Source organism: Aulonocara sp. 'chitande type north' Nkhata Bay, linkage group LG8 (assembly GCF_057382095.1).
Source record: "Aulonocara sp. 'chitande type north' Nkhata Bay isolate Kocher_YH1m ecotype deep benthic linkage group LG8, A_spYH_male_GT1.1, whole genome shotgun sequence".
Classification (NCBI taxonomy): domain Eukaryota; kingdom Metazoa; phylum Chordata; class Actinopteri; order Cichliformes; family Cichlidae; genus Aulonocara; species Aulonocara sp. 'chitande type north' Nkhata Bay.
The window spans coordinates 27,280,228-27,303,513 of NC_141351.1; the positions used below are offsets into that span (position 1 = coordinate 27,280,228).

At 44.1% G+C, this 23,286-nt stretch overlaps 2 protein-coding genes and 1 long non-coding RNA gene across 5 annotated transcripts in view; 2 read left to right on the forward strand and 1 right to left on the reverse strand.

Moving 5' to 3' along the window:
- The first annotated feature begins 5,407 nt into the window (after window positions 1-5,407).
- On the forward strand, window positions 5,408-13,114 carry smim36 (small integral membrane protein 36). 2 transcript variants are annotated; one of them, XM_086304692.1, is made up of 2 exons: window positions 5,408-6,237; window positions 6,284-6,698. In XM_086304692.1, the coding sequence occupies exon 1, from the start codon at window positions 5,679-5,681 to the stop codon at window positions 6,006-6,008; it is 330 nt and encodes a 109-aa protein (XP_086160818.1). In that variant the 5' UTR covers window positions 5,408-5,678; the 3' UTR covers window positions 6,009-6,237; window positions 6,284-6,698. The 2 variants fall into 2 exon arrangements, with proteins under 2 accessions (XP_086160818.1, XP_086160817.1); XM_086304691.1 differs by lacking the exon at window positions 6,284-6,698 and adding an exon at window positions 8,733-13,114 and having other exon boundaries at window positions 5,410-6,116.
- Window positions 13,115-18,357: 5,243 nt separating this feature from the next.
- The window catches only part of hlfb (HLF transcription factor, PAR bZIP family member b), a 12,757-nt gene continuing 7,828 nt past the window's right edge, over window positions 18,358-23,286 (reverse strand). The window contains exons 3-4 of one of the 2 annotated variants that reach the window (XM_086304693.1): window positions 22,328-22,542; window positions 18,358-21,281 (exon numbers count right to left, since the gene is read on the reverse strand). In XM_086304693.1, the coding sequence (XP_086160819.1) occupies window positions 21,063-21,281; window positions 22,328-22,542 (434 nt within the window). In that variant the 3' untranslated portion in view covers window positions 18,358-21,062. The remainder of the gene's footprint in view (window positions 21,282-22,327; window positions 22,543-23,286) is intronic. The other variant, XM_086304694.1, reaches the window with a different exon arrangement.
- The window catches only part of LOC147324162 (uncharacterized), a 1,838-nt gene continuing 1,405 nt past the window's right edge, over window positions 22,854-23,286 (forward strand). The window contains exon 1 of the long non-coding RNA XR_015130816.1: window positions 22,854-23,286. This exon is cut by the window's right edge and continues 32 nt beyond it. This is a non-coding gene — a long non-coding RNA (uncharacterized LOC147324162).

Consider the following 23,286-nt stretch of genomic DNA (forward strand, 5'->3'; position numbering starts at 1 on the left):
CAGGTTATACTCGGCACAGATGTTCCTGTACACTATGCCGGCCACTTGGTTGTGGCGTTCCATGTATGCCTTGCCTGCTAGCATCTTGCACCCTGCTGTTATGTGCTGGATTGTCTCTGGGGCATCTTTACACAGCCTGCACCTGGGGTCTTGCCTGGTGTGATAGACCCCAGCCTCTATGGATCTTGTGCTCAGAGCTTGTTCTTGTGCTGCCATGATTAGTGCCTCTGTGCTGTCTTTCAGTCCAGCTTTGTCCAGCCACTGGTAGGATTTCTGGATATCAGCCACCTCCTCTATCTGCCGGTGGTACATACCGTGCAGGGGCCTGTCCTTCCATGATGGTTCCTCGTCTCCCTCCTCTTTCTTGGGTTTCTGCTGCCTGAGGTATTCACTGAGCACTCGGTCAGTTGGGGCCATCTTCCCAATGTATTCTTGGATGTTTGTTGTCTCATCCTGGACTGTGGTGCTGACACTCACCAGTCCCCGGCCCCCTTCCTTCCGCTTAGCGTACAGCCTCAGGGTGCTGGACTTGGGGTGAAACCCTCCATGCATGGTAAGGAGCTTTCTTGTCTTTATGTCAGTGGCTTCTATCTCCTCCTTTGGCCAGCCTATTACCCCAGTAGGGTACCTGATCACGGGCAGGGCGTACGTGTTGATGGCCCGGATCTTGTTCTTACCATTCAGCTGACTCCTCAGGACTTGCCTGACCCTCTGCAGGTACTTGGTGGTTGCAGCTTTTCTAGCGGCCTCTTCATGGTTCCCATTCGCCTGTGGGATCCCCAGGTACTTGTAACTGTCCTCTATGTCTGCAATGTTGCCTTCTGGTAGTTCAATCCCCTCAGTTCTGACTACCTTCCCTCTCTTTGTTACCATCCGACTACACTTCTCCAGTCCGAACGACATTCCAATGTCATTGCTGTATAGCCTGGTAGTGTGGATCAGTGAATCGATGTCTCGTTCACTCTTGGCATACAGCTTGATGTCATCCATGTACAGGAGGTGGCTGACAACTGCTCCGTTCCGTAGTCGGTATCCGTAGCCAGTCTTGTTAATGATCTCACTGAGGGGGTTCAGGCCTATGCAGAACAGCAGTGGGGACAGAGCATCTCCTTGGTAGATCCCGCACTTGATGGTGACTTGTGCTATGGGCTTGGAGTTGGCCTCTAGTGTTGTACGCCACATCCCCATTGAGTTCCTGATGAAGGCTCTTAGGGTCCCATTGATCTTGTACAATTCTAGGCATTCCAGTATCCAGCTGTGGGGCATTGAGTCATAGGCCTATATATATATAGGCCTATGACTATATATATATATGTTCAGGAGTCTGGGAGACGCCTGAAGGAGCTCATAGAGGAGATCGAAGACCAACAGGAAGAAACAGGCTGAAGGCCTCATCAGAGATCTGGAACAGGTCGCTTCATTCTTCTAACATCTGTGCTGGGCGGAGTTTAAATCCTGAGGCTGAGCAGCGTTTGTACAAACACACACATGTTAGCAGCAAAGCTATGAACACAAACAGGCAACCAGCCCGTGTCTGTCCAACCAATCAGAGAGCTCCTTACATCACAGAGACTAAAATTCAATTCAAATTTCAGTTTTTCTCCTTTTGACACATTTTTCTTGTAAATGAAAAGTTTGTTCTTCTCATGAATTTATAAAGTTAATCTTCAAAAGCATTTCTGTGAGTTTCACCCTCCTCACCCACACTGTTTGAAATTCTTTGTCCTTTTTTACTTTCAGTGTCTCTAACACATCCATGCAGAGACGGCAAAACAACGTCAACATGAGGAACATTCCCAGGAGAACTGGAACACCCACGTTGGCCTGACACAGAGGGCAAAGTGGAAGAGCGACACAGATTACAAAATAAAACAGGAAATGAGAGAAAATAACAACAGATCTCAGACATGATGACTGTGAGGCTGTAGATGTGGCTCACTTTACTAACTGTTCATGCTGTTTTATCCGTGGACGTTTGAATCATGGGTCTCCCGGCTGTCCAATGACAGCAAAGCCTGGACTGTACGCAGGGACGTTACGCAGCCTAAAGGTCCAAACAGACAAAGTAAGAACAGATTTCTACGAGGAAGAAAAGACATGCTCGTGCTTGTTTGTCTTTTGTGTATTTAGGAGCAGTTATTTGGTCTGTACGTGGTGGTGAACAGCCACACAGCCTGGCAGCACTGCACTGCCTTTGTGGGTTTTGTAGTTTAGTAGGTCAGGCTGACGTCTACCATCAGCAGCTGTTTGGGTGCCCCTCTCTCAGGTCTAATATCCGCTTTGCTATATTTTTCCGACTCTGTTGTTATTCCCCGCCTCTTGCCCCTCGCGGCGCTCACCATCTGCTGTTGAGGACAGTAGTTTAGGTGTGCCTGGTTTGAAAGGTATTTCCTGATTCTGTTGTTTTACCACATTTTATGAAGCAACTGGATATCCTCTGCTCATGTTGGTGTTTTATTTACAGGGTCCACACACAGCGAGCTCATTCACTGCTCTCTGAAACATGAGCTCCAGTTCTTACTGTGGACTTGTTGAACTCACATAAAAACCTGGAGTCAGTCTGAGCGCTGTGGCTTCATGTGAGTCATGCTGATGCTGGGACCTCTGTGGGAGCTGCGACAGCGAGGAGTGGACAACAGATGGAGTTGTGTCCTGCTCGGACGTGGACTCACATCATTAAATACTCGTCTGTGTACATTCAGTGCTGTGGTCTCGGTGGCAATCAGCAGAAAGAGCGCGAGGAAAAAAGCACTATAAGCAGTAACACTGAGTTAGTACCATACATGAACTCTGTGTACATCATCTGTGCTTCACCTTTGATCTTTGGTCTACTTCCTGTTTTATCAGGAAGTTTTAGCTTCACTGACTGACTTCTGTCTAATGGATTTGTAGTTGTGTTCTTGTCATCAATCAACTAGTAAATGGCCTGTGTCCTTTTAGTGGAGTGACTCAAAATGCTCTGTGTGTCCTTTTGAAGACAGGCGGTGACACATACAGTAACCACGTACACGTAACATACATGTTCATTACTACACGTACACAATTGGTAAAGATTTGATTAAAATGACTGGTAACAGCCACACAGATGTTGATGGTGGGCAGGTTACACAGTGGACTTCATCCACACTGATCACTGGGTCTATGAGGGGTTTTATATGCAAAACAACACCTAATTCTTATCATTATGATCTACTGTCATTCTTGTGTTGAAATGTTGTGGAATACGTAACAGTTAATATATTTTAATCAGGAAACAGGCTCTCATTGGTTTGCAGGCACCAAATGAGATGTGGGCGGAGCCATTCTTCAAAGGATTGGCAGGAGTAAGTGGGGATGTTGAGCGCTTGTAAGCTTGTGTGTGGGAAACATTAGAGCCCCATGAATATCTTATAGAAGTGACAGTGTCATCGTTTAGTTATTCACCTGCGTGTTTTTATTTATTTGTCTTTGACGTGAGGTGACCGTGCGTTTGCCTTGGCTGCACCAGATTTGTGGAATAACCTTCCTATTGCTGTCTGTGCGTCTGATTCTATCCAATCATTTAAATCACAGTTACAAACCTATTTATTTAACCTCGCCTCTCCTGCTCGTTCATGCCTGTATCTGATTCCTAGACTTACTCTATTTTACCTTTTATACATATCTGTTATGGCTTTGTGCTTTTAACATGTTTTACTTGATATGCATTTTATGTTATTCCTGTGTATTAGTGACACTGACCTGTTAGCACACTTGGTACTTTGTTATGGTCCTATAATATTTATAATATTTATGTTTTATTTTCTGTCTTTTATGTGAAGCACTTTGGTATACTGTTGGTTTTTATAAATAAATTTGTATTGTATTGACTTTGTTAGCTTGTTAATGAGAAAAACAAGAAGTCTCTGTGTGTGTGTGTGTGTGTGAACAGCTTTTAAACGAACCTCCATAATGTCTGCCTCAGTGCTGGTTGGAAAAATTAATGCAAATAACAGTAACAATGAGTCTTCATCATGAGACTGTGTGATTTCCTGTGTCCTTGGCTGCCTATGTGTCCATTTGATCATGAATAAATCTGAAAGGTCAGGACGCGTGTCTTTTGAGTTGTGCACCAAGCCTGGCTCGGGTGCATAAAAGGATTTTTTTGGCTTTCTTAAATGTGTATTTTTGACATGCGTTGAACGTCTCTTCTACTAAAGATCCCAGAGTCGCTTTTTTTCTGTACTTTTAGGGGGATAATAAGTAGAAGTCTAATATTGCTTTTGTTTGCATGAGAACAACATTTATCCTGTACAACTCACGGACTACTCCATTTTACAGCTTTTCTGATTTTATTTTCTCCTCTTTAGATATTCAGTCAGCAGATGAACAATCTCCACCACAAACTACTCTTGTAATTAATATTATGCAGTATTTTTTTTTTTTTTACAATTTTTATAGGCAAACGTCTTGCATTTTGCTGTAAATATAAAATAATTACAAAATATTTTATTATATTTTTGCACTGAAAACAAATGCAAGCAAGTTGATATATGAGTTTATTGTATATAGAAATGCTGAGTAGCTACGGCATCGGGCCGGTCAAGCCAGCCAGTTTGAGCTTTGACATCATCAAGTACGGTGGTGGTCCAATTGTAAAATGACCACTCTACATCCTCCTGTCCTCCAATCTGGCTAATTTTAGCCAGCGTTAGCTTTTTTGTTTACTAGCGTTAGCTAACATGCTGACAGGACATTAAGTAAATTTGCTAAAAAGCCCCCCAAAATCAAATAAAACATAAAAGTCCTGTTGGCTTTGACCAGTTTTCCTCAAATTCCTATTTGATCAGACTTCACTCAATAAAACTGTCTTTCTTCTGACTAATGTTAGCTAATCTTAGCTAATGTTAGCTAATGTTAGCTAGCCCGCCAACATGGACATGTTAGTTGATACCCATCAGAGCAGCTAGCTGGCTAATCTTAGCTTATTGTTATACAAAAATGACATCTGAAGCCAACATTATGTATTTTTCTCCTTGTGTGAGTTAAAGCTGTGACTCTGAGGGTTCAAGGATAAAGTTTTCTTATAAAAGAGCAGCTTAGGGCACAGAGGAGCTTTATCAGGATCTACTAACAGCAGTACTCTCAAAATTGCATGTTTAGAGCAGCCTGCTGTGGGCCCTTATTTCCTTTTAATATAATTGAATTTCAAATGTAAAAATAATCTCTGAGTGACATAATAAACAGTTGTTTTAATACATATTACATGACTCCTAAATCCCCAAAGCAGCGCTTATGGCAGGCTGACAGGTGTGTGCCGCAGCCGGCCTCCATTTTGAGAGTATGGTTTTTGCCACGGCGCTGGACGTGTAGCTGGCAAAATCAAAATGGTGGCTTAAGTTATTAAAACTGAGCAGCTTTCGTCATTGGCTGCTGAACGTCAAGGTTGGAGGAGCAGCGAGGATTAATGTCCTTTAAAGCACAAAGCCTGCTGTCACTGCCCGCTCTCTCTCTCTCTCAGCTGATCCCGTCATCTCATCATCCCACGCCGTCCTCTGCTCTCTTTTGCTCTTTCTCTCTTTCCGGCCAGCTGTCCAGCCGACGTCCATCACTGCGGGATTTTTTTCTGCTTCTCTCTCTCATTTCCCCAGATTTCCCTTTCTTTCTTTTCCCACCATCTCTTCCTCCTCTGGATCCGGGCCGAGATATGAAGCGGCACCATGGGTTTTATGGAATTCTACCTGGAGATTGACCCCGTCACCCTGAACCTCATCATCCTGGTCGCCAGCTATGTTATCCTGCTGCTCGTCTTCCTCATCTCCTGCATCTTGTACGACTGCCGTGGCAAAGACCCCACCAAGGAGTACGCCCCTGACAACACGCCAGCGCCACCCAGCCAGTCGCCCATACGCCTGGTGGTCATGCAGAACTCGCCCACCACCACCCGGTACGAGCCCAACAACAAAGCGGGCCACGCCGAGCTGCCGACGCCAGACCTGAGCCGGGATAGAGGAGAGCGGGAGCGGGAGAAGAGGAGTACTCTGGTCTGAGAGGAAGAGGAAAGTTCAGACGGATAATCATGAAGTGCTGCTGTTTCATTCTCAGACTCTTGTTTTTTAAATTGAACATCCCGGATGGCGCCGAGGAGTCAGCAGGAGGTAAGGCGTCCCGAGGAGGCCACTCAGCAGGCCTTTGGTGGGTTTGATGGAGGTACTGGTCCATGTTTGATGGAGGTACTGGTCCATGTTTGACGGAGGTACTGGTCCATGTGTGATGGAGGTACTGGTCCATGTTTGATGGAGGTACTGGTCCATGTTTGATGGAGGTACTGGTCCATGTATGGTGAAAGCAAAGAGAATCATTGTGCTGCTGTGTTTCTTTGGAAGACCAAACCTTGTTTTAATCCCTGTTGAAGACAAACACTCTGGATCCTTTGTTGATTCTCATTCATGTCCAAGTCTCTATGATGGATTTGTGGCCCGATGTTCTGAGATAATAAATATATAGTTTAACTATAAAAAAAAAATAATCGATAAAGCTTTTTCTTCTTCTCTGACTTTACGGGGACCCCGCCAACCACCTGACCTACATCATGGGGACTCCTACATTCTGAGGACCTTTGTGAAGCTTGTTTATTGGTTCATTTTGGGGTTAAGTCACAGTTTACAAGTAAAGGGTGAAACGTGTGTGTGACCGTGTGTGTGACTGTGTGTGTGACTGTGTGTGACTGTGTGTGACTGTGTGTGACCGTGTGTGTGACTGTGTGTGTAACTGTGTGTGTGTGACTGTGTGTGACTGTGTGTGTGACTGTGTGAATGTGTGTGACCGTGTGTGTGTGACTGTGTGTGACTGTGTGTGACCGTGTGTGTGACTGTGTGTGACCGTGTGTGACCGTGTGTGTGACTGTGTGTGACCGTGTGTGTGACTGTGTGAATGTGTGTGACTGTGTGTGACCGTGTGTGTGTGACTGTGTGTGACTGTGTGTGACCGTGTGTGTGACTGTGTGTGACCGTGTGTGACCGTGTGTGACCGTGTGTGTGTGACTGTGTGTGACTGTGTGTGACCGTGTGTGTGTGACTGTGTGTGACCGTGTGTGTGTGACCGTGTGTGTGTGACTGTGTGTGACTGTGTGTGACCGTGTGTGTGACTGTGTGTGACCGTGTGTGACCGTGTGTGACCGTGTGTGACCGTGTGTGTGTGACTGTGTGTGACTGTGTGTGACCGTGTGTGTGTGACTGTGTGTGACTGTGTGTGACCGTGTGTGACCGTGTGTGACCGTGTGTGTGTGACTGTGTGTGACTGTGTGTGACCGTGTGTGTGTGACTGTGTGTGACTGTGTGTGACCGTGTGTGACCGTGTGTGACCGTGTGTGTGTGACTGTGTGTGACTGTGTGTGACCGTGTGTGACCGTGTGTGACCGTGTGTGTGTGACTGTGTGTGAATGTGTGTGACCGTGTGTGACCGTGTGTGTGTGACCGTGTGTGTGACTGTGTGTGACTGTGTGTGACCGTGTGTGTGACCGTGTGTGTGACTGTGTGTGTGACCGTGTGTGTGACTGTGTGTGTGACTGTGTGTGACCGTGTGTGTGACTGTGTGTGACCGTGTGTGTGACTGTTACCTGTGCTAACACTGACACAGTAAAGTCTTGGTGCCACCTGCCAGGCCATCAGTTCTTCTTTGACTGTGAGGTCCGATGACGGCTCTTTATCATCTGGACCTTCTCGCCCTCACATTTGCACCACTAACACATAAGTGTCCCAGTTACTCAGCCCCACAAACAGATCCTGGGCTCTGCGCTCTTCAACAAGAGTGCAGTTTTAATTCTAGGTGACTCTTAAACTGCTTGGTGCTATGTCAGCATTAACCAGCTTCTCCTGAATAAAGCTGCACTCACATACAGAGCAGCAGCAGACTGCGTCCTCCACCCCCAACCTAAGGTCCCAGAGGACTCGGACTCTTAAGCTTTGGTCCTGACGCTTCAAACCAGCCTGTTAATCCCCCGCCTCTCCCCGCCCACCATCACACAGATCAAATAAGCTGACAACATAAACCCTCACTGGACAGGAAAATAATCAATGGAAAGACTTTGGGGTCAACGTCACTCATCCTTTTGACGTATGCTGGACAGCAGGGATAACTGTTTGGATGCTCGATTGTATGGGTTAATGTTCACAGCTGTGCAGCAGATGTTGGTGTTATTGCAGATTTACTGGGTGGTGTTAAAAGAATCTGATGGAGGAACTCTGATGATGTTTGTTTGGAGGGAAATCCTGTATTTGATTCATCTGTATCTGAGAGAACATCCTGTGTTTATGTTGTACTGAAGGAGACACCAACATCAGTGATGGAGACCATTTGTGCACTAACACAGCTGGAGCAGAGTATGGGTGGTAACATCAGATCATGTTCTTTGGTACTTCATGTGTCAGCAGAACATTTAGCATCCTTTTAACAAAAAGCTCCTCCTACATTAGCTCTGAGGTGCTTTCCATCTCCAAGCTCAAGAACAAACTCAGCGTGGAGCTGTTCTTCACTGATGGTCTGCAACAAGTGGAACCACCAAGTCACGGCCATCGGTTTGTTAGAGCAGCGCCAACATACTGAGCACGTCGTTAACGACACGCTTCAAAGTTTCAAACAAATCGGATGAGTTGGAATTTAAAGAAAAACTTAAAAATGCTTCAATTTGTGCCTGAAATGACTGAAAAGCTGTTAAGAACAGAGAATAGTAGAGATCAGAGTATTCACTGTGGTTTTTTCCTGTTCTTTTCCAGGGTTTTGGCCTCACCTGCAAATCGCAGAATTCCCTCCAGTTCCCACCACTGACCTCCGCTCACCTACGGCGCCATCAGCTCACCGTGGATCTGTGGGATTCTGGAGATTTGGCCTCACGGAGAGCTGCAGAAACTTCAGACCTCACAGTGTGTGAACTTGAAGTCATCAGCAGCAGATTCTCCATCTCACCTCAGTGCTGATGTGACCCCAACCCGCCAGACTGACAAAGACTGTGAGGGTGGTGTCAGCACCTTCCCTGAAACCACAGAGTGTGGTATCACTGGAAAACTGAAGATAGCAGTGATGGAGCAGGGCGCTGGCTGCGGTTCTTCAATGGATGCCATCTTATCCAGGAGGAACGCTCCTCGCTACCCTGCAGGAGTCTCACTGTTGAGTCTGACGACTGAACGTTTAAGGAAAACAACTACAGTGCACTGTATTCAATCCTTAAATGCACACGTTAATGATCTAAGTATGCTTCTTCATTTTGAGTAAATCAGAGCTTCAGAAGAGCCAATCAGCTTGGTGTTCATGACGACGTCCAGTTACGATGACCCTGTTAGCGTTTCCCACGCCACTAACGAGAAATCCAAACGTGTTTTTAAAAGCTGAGGCTGACACCCCTATGTCCTACAGAGGTAACTAAGGTTACAGACAGCATGTTTTCAAACCCCACCCCCTCCTTCCCTTTGCCTCGCTGTGGCAGGCAGCGTGTCCGTGGACAGGAATCGCCAGGGGCTGAATCTTATACACCTGCCACACATCGGGGCCATAATTGGGACAGGAGCCACTTTGATTTATTTCTTGTGCTTTGAGTCTGTGATACTGATGTGGATGACAACACAAACACCATCACATCCAGTCAGAGGATGATACTGGTGCCCAGTTTGCAGCAGGGGGAACCTTTAAAGGTTGTGTTGCTAATAACAAAAAGGCGTTCATGGAAGCTCCTGAACAGGCAGCCATATTCTGTAAGCTGCATTTACAGCGCTTAACAAACGTGTCACCACACCAACAGAGTGTCACAGCTGTTGGTAATGACCTGAACCAGCTTCTGTAACGTTAGCCCGGCTGTATGTGCAATCACGTCAGTCTAAATATGTTAAATGTTACAATATAGTTTCTGTTTTTATACATTCATTTTCAGATTTACTGGTTTACAAAAAATAAGAAAGAAATTGGGGTTAAAAAAAAAGCAAATTTAGTTTATTTGCCAAATAAACGAAAATCAAACGTTATTATTAAACAAGTTTTGACAGATGTTCTTGTTTTATGATCTCTGGTCTAACAGATTTGTTAAGCTCTGTAGCTGCACAGCAACAATAAACTCTGTCTTCTATCATCTGTGAAAACAGCTTTAAATTTAAATATGATTTTATTTGATGCCGTGTTGACAGTTTCCAACATGACACCAGTGTCTGCCATGTCTGCTGTTCCCGTCACGCCACTGAGAATGTTGTAAACATAGCTGGCGACTGCGTGTGACTAAGAACCTTTTTGAATTAGCCCGTCTCCATAGTAACATCAAAGCATCACTTTCTTAAATCATCAGACATTTCTACGAGTACATAAACAACCATTTTAACCAGTGAGACTTCAAACAGCTGCTTGTTATCATTCAATGCAAACTCTTTCTGTTGACTCTGTCAGTTTGTGCACGTCCTCGTTATGTTGTCATACCTGTTGTCTGCTGGGCCACGTTAGAGCCTGCCACGTGGACACAGCCTCTCACTTCCTGTTACATTTGTAACGGAAATGTGAAAAACTGGTTTGAAAACCTTCCAAAAATTATTTTAATGAACCAACACAGAAACGTAATCATTCGAAGCATCAGTAAAACTCACGTTTTTAAACAGAGAACTGTGTTTTACATATTAAACAAACAAACAAAAAAAAGAACCATAAAGTAATTAATAAATAATAAGAAATAAAAAAACTAGTCATTACCTGATTGTGCTGTAGCACCTGTAGCGCCGCATGCTGGGTCAGATCAGGTGATCAGGTGAAAACAGGTGATGTTGCTCGGCGGCTGCGGCTTTCTGACAGTCGAGCTCCAAACGTACATACAAACAAAATGAGAAAATGTTATAAAAATAAAATAAAACACACCGTTTTAACAGCTTTTGTGTTACATTTACTCCCCTCAGTACAATCTCATTCACACTGACGACACAGAAATGCCTGCTGGTCTGGTTTACGAACCCAGCGCCGAGGCTAACGTCATAACGCTAACGTTCACATTTCCACCATTTGGTGGTTTTCTCATGTTAGTAAAACCTGAACTTAGAAGTTACAAAAATAAATACTGTTGTGCTTAAAAGATCATGAATAGTTTAAATTTTCATAGACACACTTTGTAATGATTTTGCAGCACCTGTCCAGTGTCTGCTGGGCCTACCTACGAACATGGCGCGGTGGCTAGCTGAGCGAAGCAGTCCAAGCTTTCACCAACTCTTCCAACTTTCCTGATATTTGCAACAAAAAACAAAAACAAAACACAAAAAATCAAATGTAGTTTTGTAAACTGTAGTTAACGCATCCTGTTACCATTTCATCCAAATGAAATGACAAAGAAAACCTGGAGCTGCGAGCCGAACTCTGGAGATTCTCTTTGATTTGTTGATGAAATCAGTATCTCATGTTTTTAGGTCAGTTTAGTGAGACTGTGCACACACAGCCTGACTTTACTGTAGTTCTGTGATCTGTTCAGTAAAAAACTACAAAACTTTAATTAAATTTTTTTACTTTTAAATAATCATTTGAAAAAAAATCTCAATATAAACACTGAGTTTCTACAGAGACGATCACACTGACGCTGCCACACCCTGCTCGCTGCCAGCTGGGCCAGACTGCAAACTAAACCAGCAGGTTATTTTACACTTTTAACCTTCAGGAGATCAAGTCAGCAAAACCTGAAAGACGTTAAAAATGTTTAAAACACAAAAGTGCTGTTGTAAATATAAAAACTCGGAATACTTCCACTTTTGTGGGCGGGTTAGATCAGATCAGCAGTACTCCTGTGGCAGCACAGTCCGCTGGGCTGAGTTACCTGAGTTACCTGTGTGCCCTTCAAACATGACAGAAATGCTGCTATAGATCAACAATGCAAAAGCAAGTAATTTGAGTTTTTTGGGTACACATGGTGATAAAGTCGCAGCCGCTGCTGCGCTGCCTGCTGGGCCAGTTAATGAGCTAATGAGAGCTAGCTTTATGCTAAATTAAAACCTTTATCAGTTAATTGATCCATGTGATCAGACGTGTTGGAGTAATGTTTGTAGTTTGGGTCTGCTGCTCTGATGCTTTCTGTGATTCAAATATCCATTTGATGTTTCTGGAAACCACTGTGGCTACAGACTGGTTTAATCCCACTCCCTTCCTGAAACTACAAAATCCTCCTTGACCAGATAGACTCCGCCCCCACCGCTCATTGGCTCTGGCACTGCCTGACATATGATCCTGCCCCGAGTCTTTTTTAGAGGGCTTGTGCCACAGAGGCCGTGCTGGAGCAAATCCTCTTATATAAAACAGCACAGCCAGCTGAGCAGCCCACCAATGGCTGCGTCGTATCTGTAATATGAATTGCACAATTATCCGCCCGTCCATGTTTCATGTTTGGGGATTATATCGTGGCCACTGCTGCGTATTAGGAGGATGTATTGTGTATTTGCTGATGTCTTTTTGTCTGTGGGGAAGGTTACGTAAGCTTCAGGTTGTCAACAGGCTCTGACTTCATTACGTTCTTACATACACTCATCATGAGCCACAGCACAGAGGAAACGAACAGAAGCCCAAAGTCATGGTGCTGAGGTCACGCTGCTGTAATCAAACCAGCTCCACTTCACTCCAGATACACAAATATCTAAAAACACATCAAAGGTCGCAAGTTAAGGTTTCACCAGAGTGTCAGAAACACTTTAAATGGTTCAAAATGTATCTGAAGTGAACTGCTTTGTTTTAGTTTGGCCCATTTTCCCTGGTATTTTCTGATGATGCACGTTCCCATATCGTATAACATGCAGCCATTGCATTGCACTTACCTTTCTAAGGCAACCCCACATTTAGGTTTTCTGCTGATCTGCAGACACATGTTACTGCAGCTGCTGATTAAAGAGGTACTTCAGACCATAAGCACAAAGCCTTGTATTAATGATCTGTTATTCCTTTCTGTGATGAAAACATTACAGTTTAGATACTCCTGGATTTTGTGGTTCATGCTGTATGTTCAGACAAATACGAGCTGTAATGTTTTTAAGGAAATCACACTAATGATGTCACGGTTTTCTTTTCAAGTCTGTCACTGTGTAATGGAAATTTCTACTTGATCCCAGTGTACAGAAACATGAAAATCTATGAATAAACGAGTGGAAACTAAACAGCTGTTTACCAGTAGAAAAGCCCCAATGGCCTCATTCTGTTTACATATTAAGCCTTTAAAAATTATTTTAATACATCTCCACTGCATGTGACATTTATACTCAGAGTGACGCTCACAGCAACAGTGAACAACATGAGCTAATGCTAGCTTACAAATCAAGTCCACTAATCGCTAAAGTCACCAAACAAGCAGAAGATCAACTCAAACTCCACATAAGGAAACAAACTAGAAACTGATGTGACCTTACACAGGATACATATAGCTACTGTAGCTGGCTGTATCCCAATTCAGGGTCTGCAGCCTTAAAGTACGCATTTCAAGGCCTATTAGGTCACAGCGGCGCGCCGAAGGCTGTCCCAATTCAAAGGCTGCTCGAAATGCGGCCCTCAAATGCGTCCTTCATTTCCCTGAATTTTAAGGCTGTAGCAGTGTAGACTTCGTGGTCCCATATATCCCACAATTCATAGTACGGCAGTCGGTGTGGATAAATTTGCCGAAAAAAACGGCGGATGAGGGGCGGCCGAAGAGCAAACTTTAAGTACTGAATATTATGTCACTTATTTATGTGCAAATGTTTAATAACAAAGAACATTAAAACATTACTGTTGGCCACATGTCAGCAAAGTCATGTGACATTAGTGACGTTTGTACTAACTTGGTTTTAAAGCCTTTACTTTAAAATATACGCCGTTCAATAGCTGAGCTTAATCTTACAGAGAATGACCAAAGCTCATGTAGAAACAAACAAATGAACAAAATATGTTCTCCTTCATTTCTGTCAAACACAGCTGTATGACACGTTTCCAGCTGTTAGTATCATGGTTGCTAGGCAACCTGGGTAGCGCGATGGATGCTTTTTTTTTTTTTTAACTTTGTTGACAAACAACAGTATCAGTGCAACGGAGGCTTGACTGTCCCATTACACAAGCCTCGCACTTCCGGCCTCAGCGGTCTTTAAGTACGCGGCCCTTGAGGATCGTTGAGGCTGCGTACTTTAAGGCTGCAGACCCTGAATTGGGATACAGGCGCTGTGTCCCAAAGCCTAGGCTGCATCCTTTGGAGGACCCGGCCTTTGTCTCCCGTGTTTGGAGCAGCCTTCGAATTGGGACCGCCTTCGTCGCCTGGCTGTGACGTAATCGGCCTACAAATGCAGCCTCAGTTTTGGGACACAGCTTGTAATCATTTATCTCTATTAGCAGTTAAATGTCACGGTCTGCAGGGCAGACTGAGTGAAGGTGTGTGGACCCAGGCGCGGACACAGGTGAGGAGATGGGAGTAACTTTAAACAAGGGCGAGCCGTTTATTATGGCTGAATAACAAGGGTACAAAACAAAAGCTACAATGAGACAGTGGCGAGAGCTAAACCAAAACCTAAAAATGACTGTGTGCACGACTCGTACAGGTGCATGAAGAAACTATGAATTACATGAATTCGCTAACATGACATGCATGAACTCCTCCACCCGCTACACTTAACCTGACCTGAGGGATGGAACACAGACAATGCGCTGACAAACACGGGGCTTAAATACACTGAGGGATAACGAGGGGAACGAGGCACAGAAGGAGAGCACAGCTGGGAGTAATCAGACAGGACAAGACCAAGGTGAAGCAAAACTCAATACATTGACATAGGACACAGACTTTCAAAGTAAAACAGGAAACATATCAGACACGGATTTGACTAGGAGATAAAGCTGATGGGGAGACAGCAACCATGGAACCCAGAACACAGGGAAGCCACATAACAAAGCCAAAAACTAGAACTGAAGAAACACTAAAAGACTAAGGAACTTAACACCATGTGAAGAAACCAAAAGTACAAAACTCATAAACCACTGGGTCACCAACCCAGCACCATGACATTAAATTAATGTTTGGTAACATTAGCCAGCAGAAGGTCCATGAAGATGACTGTTACCCATCCTTCTTCTGCTAACACTGAAAAACTGCAAGGTTTGACTTTGGCTAATTCACCCAAGCTGGTCATGTTCAAATTATTTTAATCAGTTAATGTTAGCCATAATCACTAAAGTTATATAGCGTAGCTAAGCTAAAGCTAGCTGGCTAAATATAACATTCTGGTGAAAAAGTCATACCTGAGCAGAAATGCTAGTTGGCTAGCTCGCCAAATTACTTCAGCAACTAGCGTGACTGTGATACTAACTTCTGTTAAACAGTTTTTCTTTCAGCATCACTAAATCACATCATTTATCTTCTACAGCAATAGCTAACATGGGGGAGTTAGCCTGCTAGCGGACATTGGTTCAAATATTTTGCTAAGCTCTGAAGGGGAAAATGACAACATCATGCTGCGGTACATTAGGACTAAAACACTCTGTAGGGGGTATTGTGTGTTCTCGCTCAGTCTGAAATGACTGAAAAGTGCTCAGCTGTCAGCGTGTGATGGTCTGAACTGTGGGATTAGCAGAACATCCTGATCTGCTGCCTTCCACTTTGAGAAAGTGGCATTACATAATGACATTTCCAGCTGAGTGGGGCGATACAGGCGTTCATCTACGTGACTGCATGAATCAGAAGAAATCTGCGTGTGGGTGTACACCGGGATTAAAGCGGCACTCGACCCAAAGAGTCAGCAGTCACATCTCTGTATGAGGGACCTGATTTTTCAGGCAGCAAGAGGACATCAGGATTAACAGATAACGCACGCCAGCGGCCTTAAATCATGAATGAAGTTTAAAATGTTTTGCAGGAATTAGAAATATTTATCCTCGCCCTGAAAGGGACGATTCAGCTTATAATTAAAGTCTCTAAAATGGCTTGACATCAGTTGTTTAACCCCTAAAGCTTCCTCACCTGTGCATAATCACTCACAAAGTGGTCCTTCGTTTCCCTTAACAGGGCCCCTTCACTTAATGAGCCATTCAGTCTGATTGGCAGGTTAATGCACACCTCTGCTAAACGAGTTCATTCTTCTCCTGAAGGCTTGCACTGCTTCCACAGATGACAGTGAGAAGAACTAATGAGTAATAAATGAAAAACTATCTCACTCTGCTGCTGGTTACAGCCTCCTCACTGCTGCACAAAATGTTTCCTTCTGTACATTTTGTCCCAGAAAAGTTGGTGTTTCCAAGAGAGAGTGAAATAAGATTAATGTGAGACTGTCAGAGACGGAGAGAGAGATGAAGTGTTGTTAGCTGTAGGCTGAGTATAATCTGGGCTGCAGGTTAATTAACAAGAGTCCCAACAAAGATCCAAACCAGAGTAAAGGTTGGACACACCTGAGGAGCTGACAGGTAAACATGGAACAGGTGGAAGCTACGGTGGCCCTGAAATGTCAAACACACTACAACTTCAGAAAATACCAGCAAATAGAAAAATGCTACAAAAGAGAAAGGACACTGAATAAAACACAACGGCAATCATGTGATTTAAACACACGATTGCTGTTGTGGGTTTTTATTCTTTTATTTTGTATTTTATTAAACTTCAGTTGTGTTTTGTATTTCTTTATTTAACCTGTCCTGTCCCAAGAGGAGCACCGCGGACTCTCTGTAGGCTCCCCTGTTAATGTTTTTATTTTAATGATTTTATTTCATTATTCAGATTATTTTGTTTGTGGATGTTATGCTGGAGCAGACGGGGGTGAAAGATGAGAAGAAAGGAGAGAAATGGGAAAACAAACAGGGGAGGCGAGAAAAGAGAAAAAAGTTGAGGGTGAAGTAAACAGACAGGATGGGTCACTGAGCTGTGTCAGATACAACATGCTGAAATAAGCACTGTGATCACACTCAGATGCACTGTATATTTACTGACATTTATTATGAAAGGGTTCAAAGGAAGGTGCTGCCTCCTTGTGGTCATCAGCCGTCTGAGCTTTTGTGGAGGTTTTTCTAACGGCCTTCACCACGAGGACACATGAACTTTACATCAAACCACAAAAGAAATGATCCTCGTGTTCATAGGAGCACATTTGAATAATAACTTTATTTGTATGAGACTGGATGAGTCATACAGGTTCAAATGAAGCATAAATCATCTTCTCTTCATCTTTTAGTACAAATACATCTGCTGATCAACAAGAACTCCAGAATATTCCGGCAACACAAAGAAAACTTCCATGTTTGCTTCTTGTGTAAAAAAATCTATAAAAATAAATTAATATCCATCCATCCATTTGCTTCCGCTTATCCTTTTCAGGGTCGCGGGGGCGCTGGAGCCTATCCCAGCTGTCATAGGGCGAGAGGCGGGGTCCACCCTGGACAGGTCGCCAGTCTGTCGCAGGGCCAACACACAGGGACAGACAACCATTCACACTCACATTCACTCCCGCACTCACACCTATGGGCAGTTTGGATTCATCAGTTAACCTATGAATGAATAATTATGCTAAATTAGCTGAAGCATGAATAGACACATTTAGAAGTGAGGAAACCCTCTTCCTCTCTTTCTTTCTTCCTTTCCCATCCCCCGGTCATGTCTGTAATAACTTAAAATAAAATAAAATAAATAAATAATAGTAACAAAGGTTAATCAAATGGACCAATACGGGAAGGCCGTGATGATCCACGTGGTAAAGTAAATCCGTTGGGCATCTTTCTCAACGGGACAGGCAACAAAAGAAAGAAGAAGAAGAAGTGATGACTCAAACGCTCAGATTACAGAGGACCAAAAGTGCCAAAATAAACAATAATATATAAATATTAAAAATAACTAAAGTTAAAAACAAAAGTTTCATTCTGTAGAACATAAAGTGAAATTCACATATTTAAACACTGATTTACTTTTTGGTCATTACTTATAATTTCCCTTCAATAATTTCCATTTAAAACATTTAACATTAACATTTGTATCCAGTCCTTTTTATTATTAATTATATTTAAACTTTAATCATTCCCAAAATTTAAAATTTAATATTTTTTATATTAGTAACTTTATTTTTTCATTTTAATTTTATTTTCACCCTTATTTTTTGTTTCTCTATTTATAAATTCTTTAAATTGTTTTGTTTATATTTTGATTATGTTTTTACTCATTAATTTTCTTATTACTTCTCCCTTCCCTTTTATGTTTGTTAAACTCTTATTTGTTCATTTTTTTTATTTATGTTTATTGACTGTCCTTTTTAAGGATTCACTTTAGCTTTTATTTTGAAAGAGACCGAGGCAGAGAGCAGCACAGAGAGATGACAAAGATGTCAGGATATAAACCGGACCCGATCAACTCGCCCGTTCATCTGGTTTCTGCACCTGTCACTACAGACGGGGACAAAAGAAGCTCAACATGGATGGTATTTAAACTTGTATTTATTATTTTGATCATGAGAAACAGAATCAAGGACAGAAAAGGTTTCTGTGAACAGAGAGTCAAACAGGAGGAGGCAGAAAGAGAAACCACAGCAAACGATAAAAAGGCAGAATACAAAAAAAAAGAAAAGAAAAGAGGGCTTCATGTTGGGGGGGGGGGGTTACATTCCTCTGGGCCAAACACAGTCATGAAACTAAAGGGACCTGCCCAGGTGTGCTGAGGGTGGGGGAGAACAGGGTGAGACGCAAAATGAAGCTGGTAGGTTAATGCCCATGCATCGCATGCCCCGGCCGGGCACGCCACTGTAATAATATATATGTGTGATATACATACGCTTCAGATTTATGAAAGGATTTCCAAAATACACGGGAAATATCTACGTAGGAAAACAGACTGTACAAAACAAGAAGAATAACTCTGTATAAACATTAAACCCTGTCATGTGTATCAATATATCCTGTATACACTGTAGTCTTTTGGTCTGTAGTAAAGAGTACTGAAGTGAACCCACAGTATAAGACGACACCACGCACCCAAATATACATTTATGTCTCACTCGGCCACCGGGGGGCGTCGCTGAGCTACGTGGGAAACAAAAGTCAAAGTTCACGCCTGACGTCTATTGCACTCAAACGGAGCGAGTTTCCAAAAACACGGCGAAGAAGAGTCAGAGAAACTCGTACCGCGTCTCAGCTTATCGGGATGTTTATTTATAATCACCTTTTCTTTTTCTTTTTTTTTCTTATTTTAAAACAGGAACAAGAAAAACAACCAATCAGAAGTCAAGAAACTGTTTGGACTCTTCCGCTCACTTCCTGCTAGAGCAGCTTTGCATGATTTACACTTCAAAATAATCTTTACTTATCTTGTACCAGATCTGTTCATAACAAGCCACCTTAGCCCCGCCCATTCTAGGCAGGGTTCTTTCGATTGGCTGCCGCTGTAACGCTTATCAAACGTGGTAAAGTTTCAATTAATTACCTTAATACACGTTGACATTAAATCCATACGATCAGTCTTATGTTTGAAAACTGCCACAGCAGGCGTCAGCAGGCTTCCAGCAGCTGGCCAATCAGAAGAGAGGAGGCTTTTAAAGAGAGAGGAGCTGAAACTGGATCTAGTTCTCAGCTCCTCTCTCTCTGAACTGAACATGTTTAAAGATTATTAAAGCTCCAAGAATAAAAATATCGGAGGTGGAAACGAGCAGAAGAGGGAGTTGTTTAACGATAAAGTACCTGAAGAGTAAAGCTCTGACCGACAGCAGGTGTGCTAAATAATTTCATTTTTAAATTTGCTCTAAAACAAATTCAAACTTTCACAGAAAGACAAAAACATGACAGCTGAGCATTAATCAGCTGTCAGCACGGCTTGGTTTGAACACGTAACTTCAACGCGGCTTCATTCGTGCACAAAAAAGGTGATGGTAAAGTCGTGAAGATGAGAAGCAGGACAGTCGCTGCAGAAACCCCCACGCTCACCTCCATCTTCCTACATTTACCCGAAATAAGCAAGAGTGCGAGGCGAACCCTGGAAACACGCCGGATTAGATCTTATTTGAAGAAACAGAAAGAGAAGAGACGAAGATGATGCTGCCGCCAGAAAAGATATCTCCTTTTTATGGAATCAACCTTTCCAAACATTTACTGAACCAGGATGTGAAGACTGTGGCGATGAAGAACGTCTCGATCGGCACAGCAAGGAGCACTCTGATTTCAGGTTAGTTTTTACCGCTTTAAAGTTTCTTCTCATTTGAACCATTTTCTTAAAGTTTGTTCTTAATTTGTTTTTTATTGTTTTAAGATAAATTTAAGTGCATTTTATCTCTTTAATCTTGCTTGTTTTTCATTGGCGGAGCGCTCAGAGAAACCTGAAGCAGCTTTCCTATTGAACACAAACATGAACATGCTAAAGTGAAGGTCAAAGGTCAAAACATGCAGCCAGACCCTTTAAGTGACCGGACTGGCTGCTGAGCTCCCCTCACCCACTAGGGGGCTCCAAAACCGCGCCCAACCGTGTCTGAACTCCCTGAAGACGCTTACCTCTGATTATCCTCACAAATATAAAAACATTTCCTGCTATAAAACTTTTGGCATTTTGGGCACTTGTTTAAAAAAGAGAAGTCAGGTTAAAGTTAGTGTGAATGTGAAACAGTGCTGAGGGCCCGACAGAAAAATTAACAGAGAGCAGGAGCTAAGAGGCAGGAGGCGGTACACATTCATTTACAGGTGTGTTCACACCTGCAGGGGGAGGAGCTGCCAGACATTGGGAGAGCAGGGGTCAGAGGTCAAGTGAGTGTTAGTGGAGTCCATGAGAAGAGTTCACAGGGCTGAAGACACGCCCCGACAGGTGTGTGTGTGTAAGAGTTCTGAGTAACGGGCTCGACTCAAACAGGAAGTCATGTGAAGCCAGCGCATGGGAAAAAAACAAAACTATAAATATGTTGCATCGTGTGTCATTTTACAGCACCAGTGTGGATTCATCCGCCGCTGAAAGTAGTCCCCAGCGAACGCGTTTTAAAACTGAACGTTTTGAGGCAGAATCAAAATCAGAGAGGAGGCGTGTCCTACGTGTTTCTGATCTGATTGGTCCACAGACTAATCTGCCGTGAGTCGAGCCCTTCGGAGCCGTGAGACGAGCTGGCTGGCGGTGTGTGTGTGAACTCTGTACATGTGTGTGTCCCGCGCCCTCACAGCGGCCCGTGCTGGGCCTCGTACTTGGCGAGGATATTCTTGGTGCGTCCGAGCTCTTTCTGCAGGTCGGCCACTTCCTGCCTCAGAGCAGAGTTCTCCTTCTCCAGGAAGCTGGCCCGGATGGCGATCTGGTTTTCCTTGAGGCGTCGGGCGTCCCGGGAGCGCTTAGCAGCTAAATTGTTCTTCCTGCGCCGGGCCCAGTATTTGTCATCCTGCTCGAAGAAGAGCGGAAAACAGGAAGGATTACTTCAGAGAAAATAATAATCAGCTTTTTAGCACGTTCAAATTTTGCCTCCCTGAACCTCCCCTCACCCCCACCGCCGCCCCTCCCTGGGTCTGGTGCTGCTGGAGGTTTCTTCCTGTTAAAAGGGAGTTTTTCCTTCCCACTGTCGCCGAGTACTCGCTCATACAGATTGTCAGGGTTTACTTTGCTGTATAAAGTCGTTGTCGCAGAAACTCACAAGAAATAAAAACCCCTAAAATTCTTCATATCAAACAAAGTGGTAAACTGTAATGACCTGCCTCCATCTCACTCTAATCCTGCATCCATGAATCCTCTCTGAGCTCCACGTTCAGCATCCTTCATCCAGCACAGCCGCCCTCCCTCCTCTGCACATGTGCAAGCCATCTCAGCCTCTCTGACTCTGATATTTCTGATCGTGACCACGTGAACGCCTCAAAGGTCGTGAGCACACAAAGCAGGAGGAAGCGTAAACGGTGAGTTTGGTGTGCTTATCTGAGTCCTTGTCTCTGTTTGAAGGACCGAGTGTGGATGACTAAACGCCGCGCACGTTTCCTCCTGCGCTCGCACACAGAGCCGTGTTTCATTTGAACAAATTAAAAGCCAAATCCTCTGAGCCCGACCTCACAGCAACGTCTCCGCTCCCTCATTCACACTAACATAAGCCTCTTAACCCCGAGACTGTGCAGCTTTAAGCCGCGCCGACTAATCAGCCCTAATGGATCTGCCGGCCTGCAGGCATTCACATCACATCCAGGAGAACCCGAGGACGAGTGCCTCTGCTGCGTCACTCAAACATCTGAACTCTGACCTGAGGCGCTTCGTCTCATGTAACCGATTCCACATAATCATATAACTCAGTCAAACTGAAGCGTTCTGACGATAAAACCTTTTCATTCACGCTGAACTTCTGCTGCTTATTATTCTCTAACCCTCTCTGAACACCGCCACCCTCAGGTCAGACTGGGAATTACAGCGAAATCTGAGCCGCTCATCGGGATAGAACCAACTCCAAGTTACCTTCATTTCGTCCGGGATGAAGACCTTTCGAGCCTTCTTGATCATCGGCTGCGGTTTCAGCTCCTCGACCGAGAACTTGCGCTTGCGCGGGTCGAAGATCTCCTGACCCGGGACGCTGGACAGAGCCAGGTCAGCTGGGTCGGGCTCAAAGCTGACGGGGACCTGGATGGAGTCTGGGTCGATGGGGCTGGAGGTGTTTCTGGAGTTTGAGAGGCCTGAAAGAGAAACAGAGGACGGTTCAGACTGGGGGTCATGTGACTAACGAGTAACACAGAGGGAGACACGAGCAGACAGTTTGACTCTCGTTTGACCTGTGAAAGAATCTAAGAATTAGATCAGCGGTCCCCAACCCCCGGGCCTCGGACCGGTACCGGTCCGTGAGTCGTTTGATACCGGGCCGCGAGAGTTGAGGCTCGGGTGTGAAATGTCTGGTTTTCAGGGTTTTTATCGGTTTTCAGCGTTATTTTGTTATCGTTTTTATTGCTACTCGGTTTTCCTGGGTCTTTTCACGTGTGTTATGAATAAATCTTCTTTTTTTTGTACCGGTACTGGTTTTATTTTGTTGTATTTATCCGCGACACCTTAAAGGCCAGTCCGTGAAAATATTGTCGGGCATAAACCGGTCCGTGGCGCAAAAAAGGTTGGAGACCGCTGAATTAGATGATGCTGCTTCATGTTCAGTTCCTCAGTCACACTGTGTCACCCATGACCCCCAATAACTAATGAAGTCTGTGGTGCTGGTGTAACTGACTGGGTTGATCAGACTCACTGGGTTCAAACTGGTCCTGAGGAGATGACACATTGACTCCATTTATGAAACCTGTAAGAAGAGTCACAGTGACAAACAGCTCCTGCTCGAGTGTGGTGAAGTGTAACAGCTTCACTTTCTGTTAGGAGTCATGTGACTGCAGATAACCAGAGGCAAAGGTTCTGAATATAACTCACTGCTTTCTTATCTG

What these genes read in the sequence shown, in the direction of transcription:
- smim36 (XM_086304692.1), top strand. Translation starts at nt 5,679, where the DNA reads ATGGGTTTTATGGAATTCTACCTGGAGATTGACCCCGTCACCCTGAAC.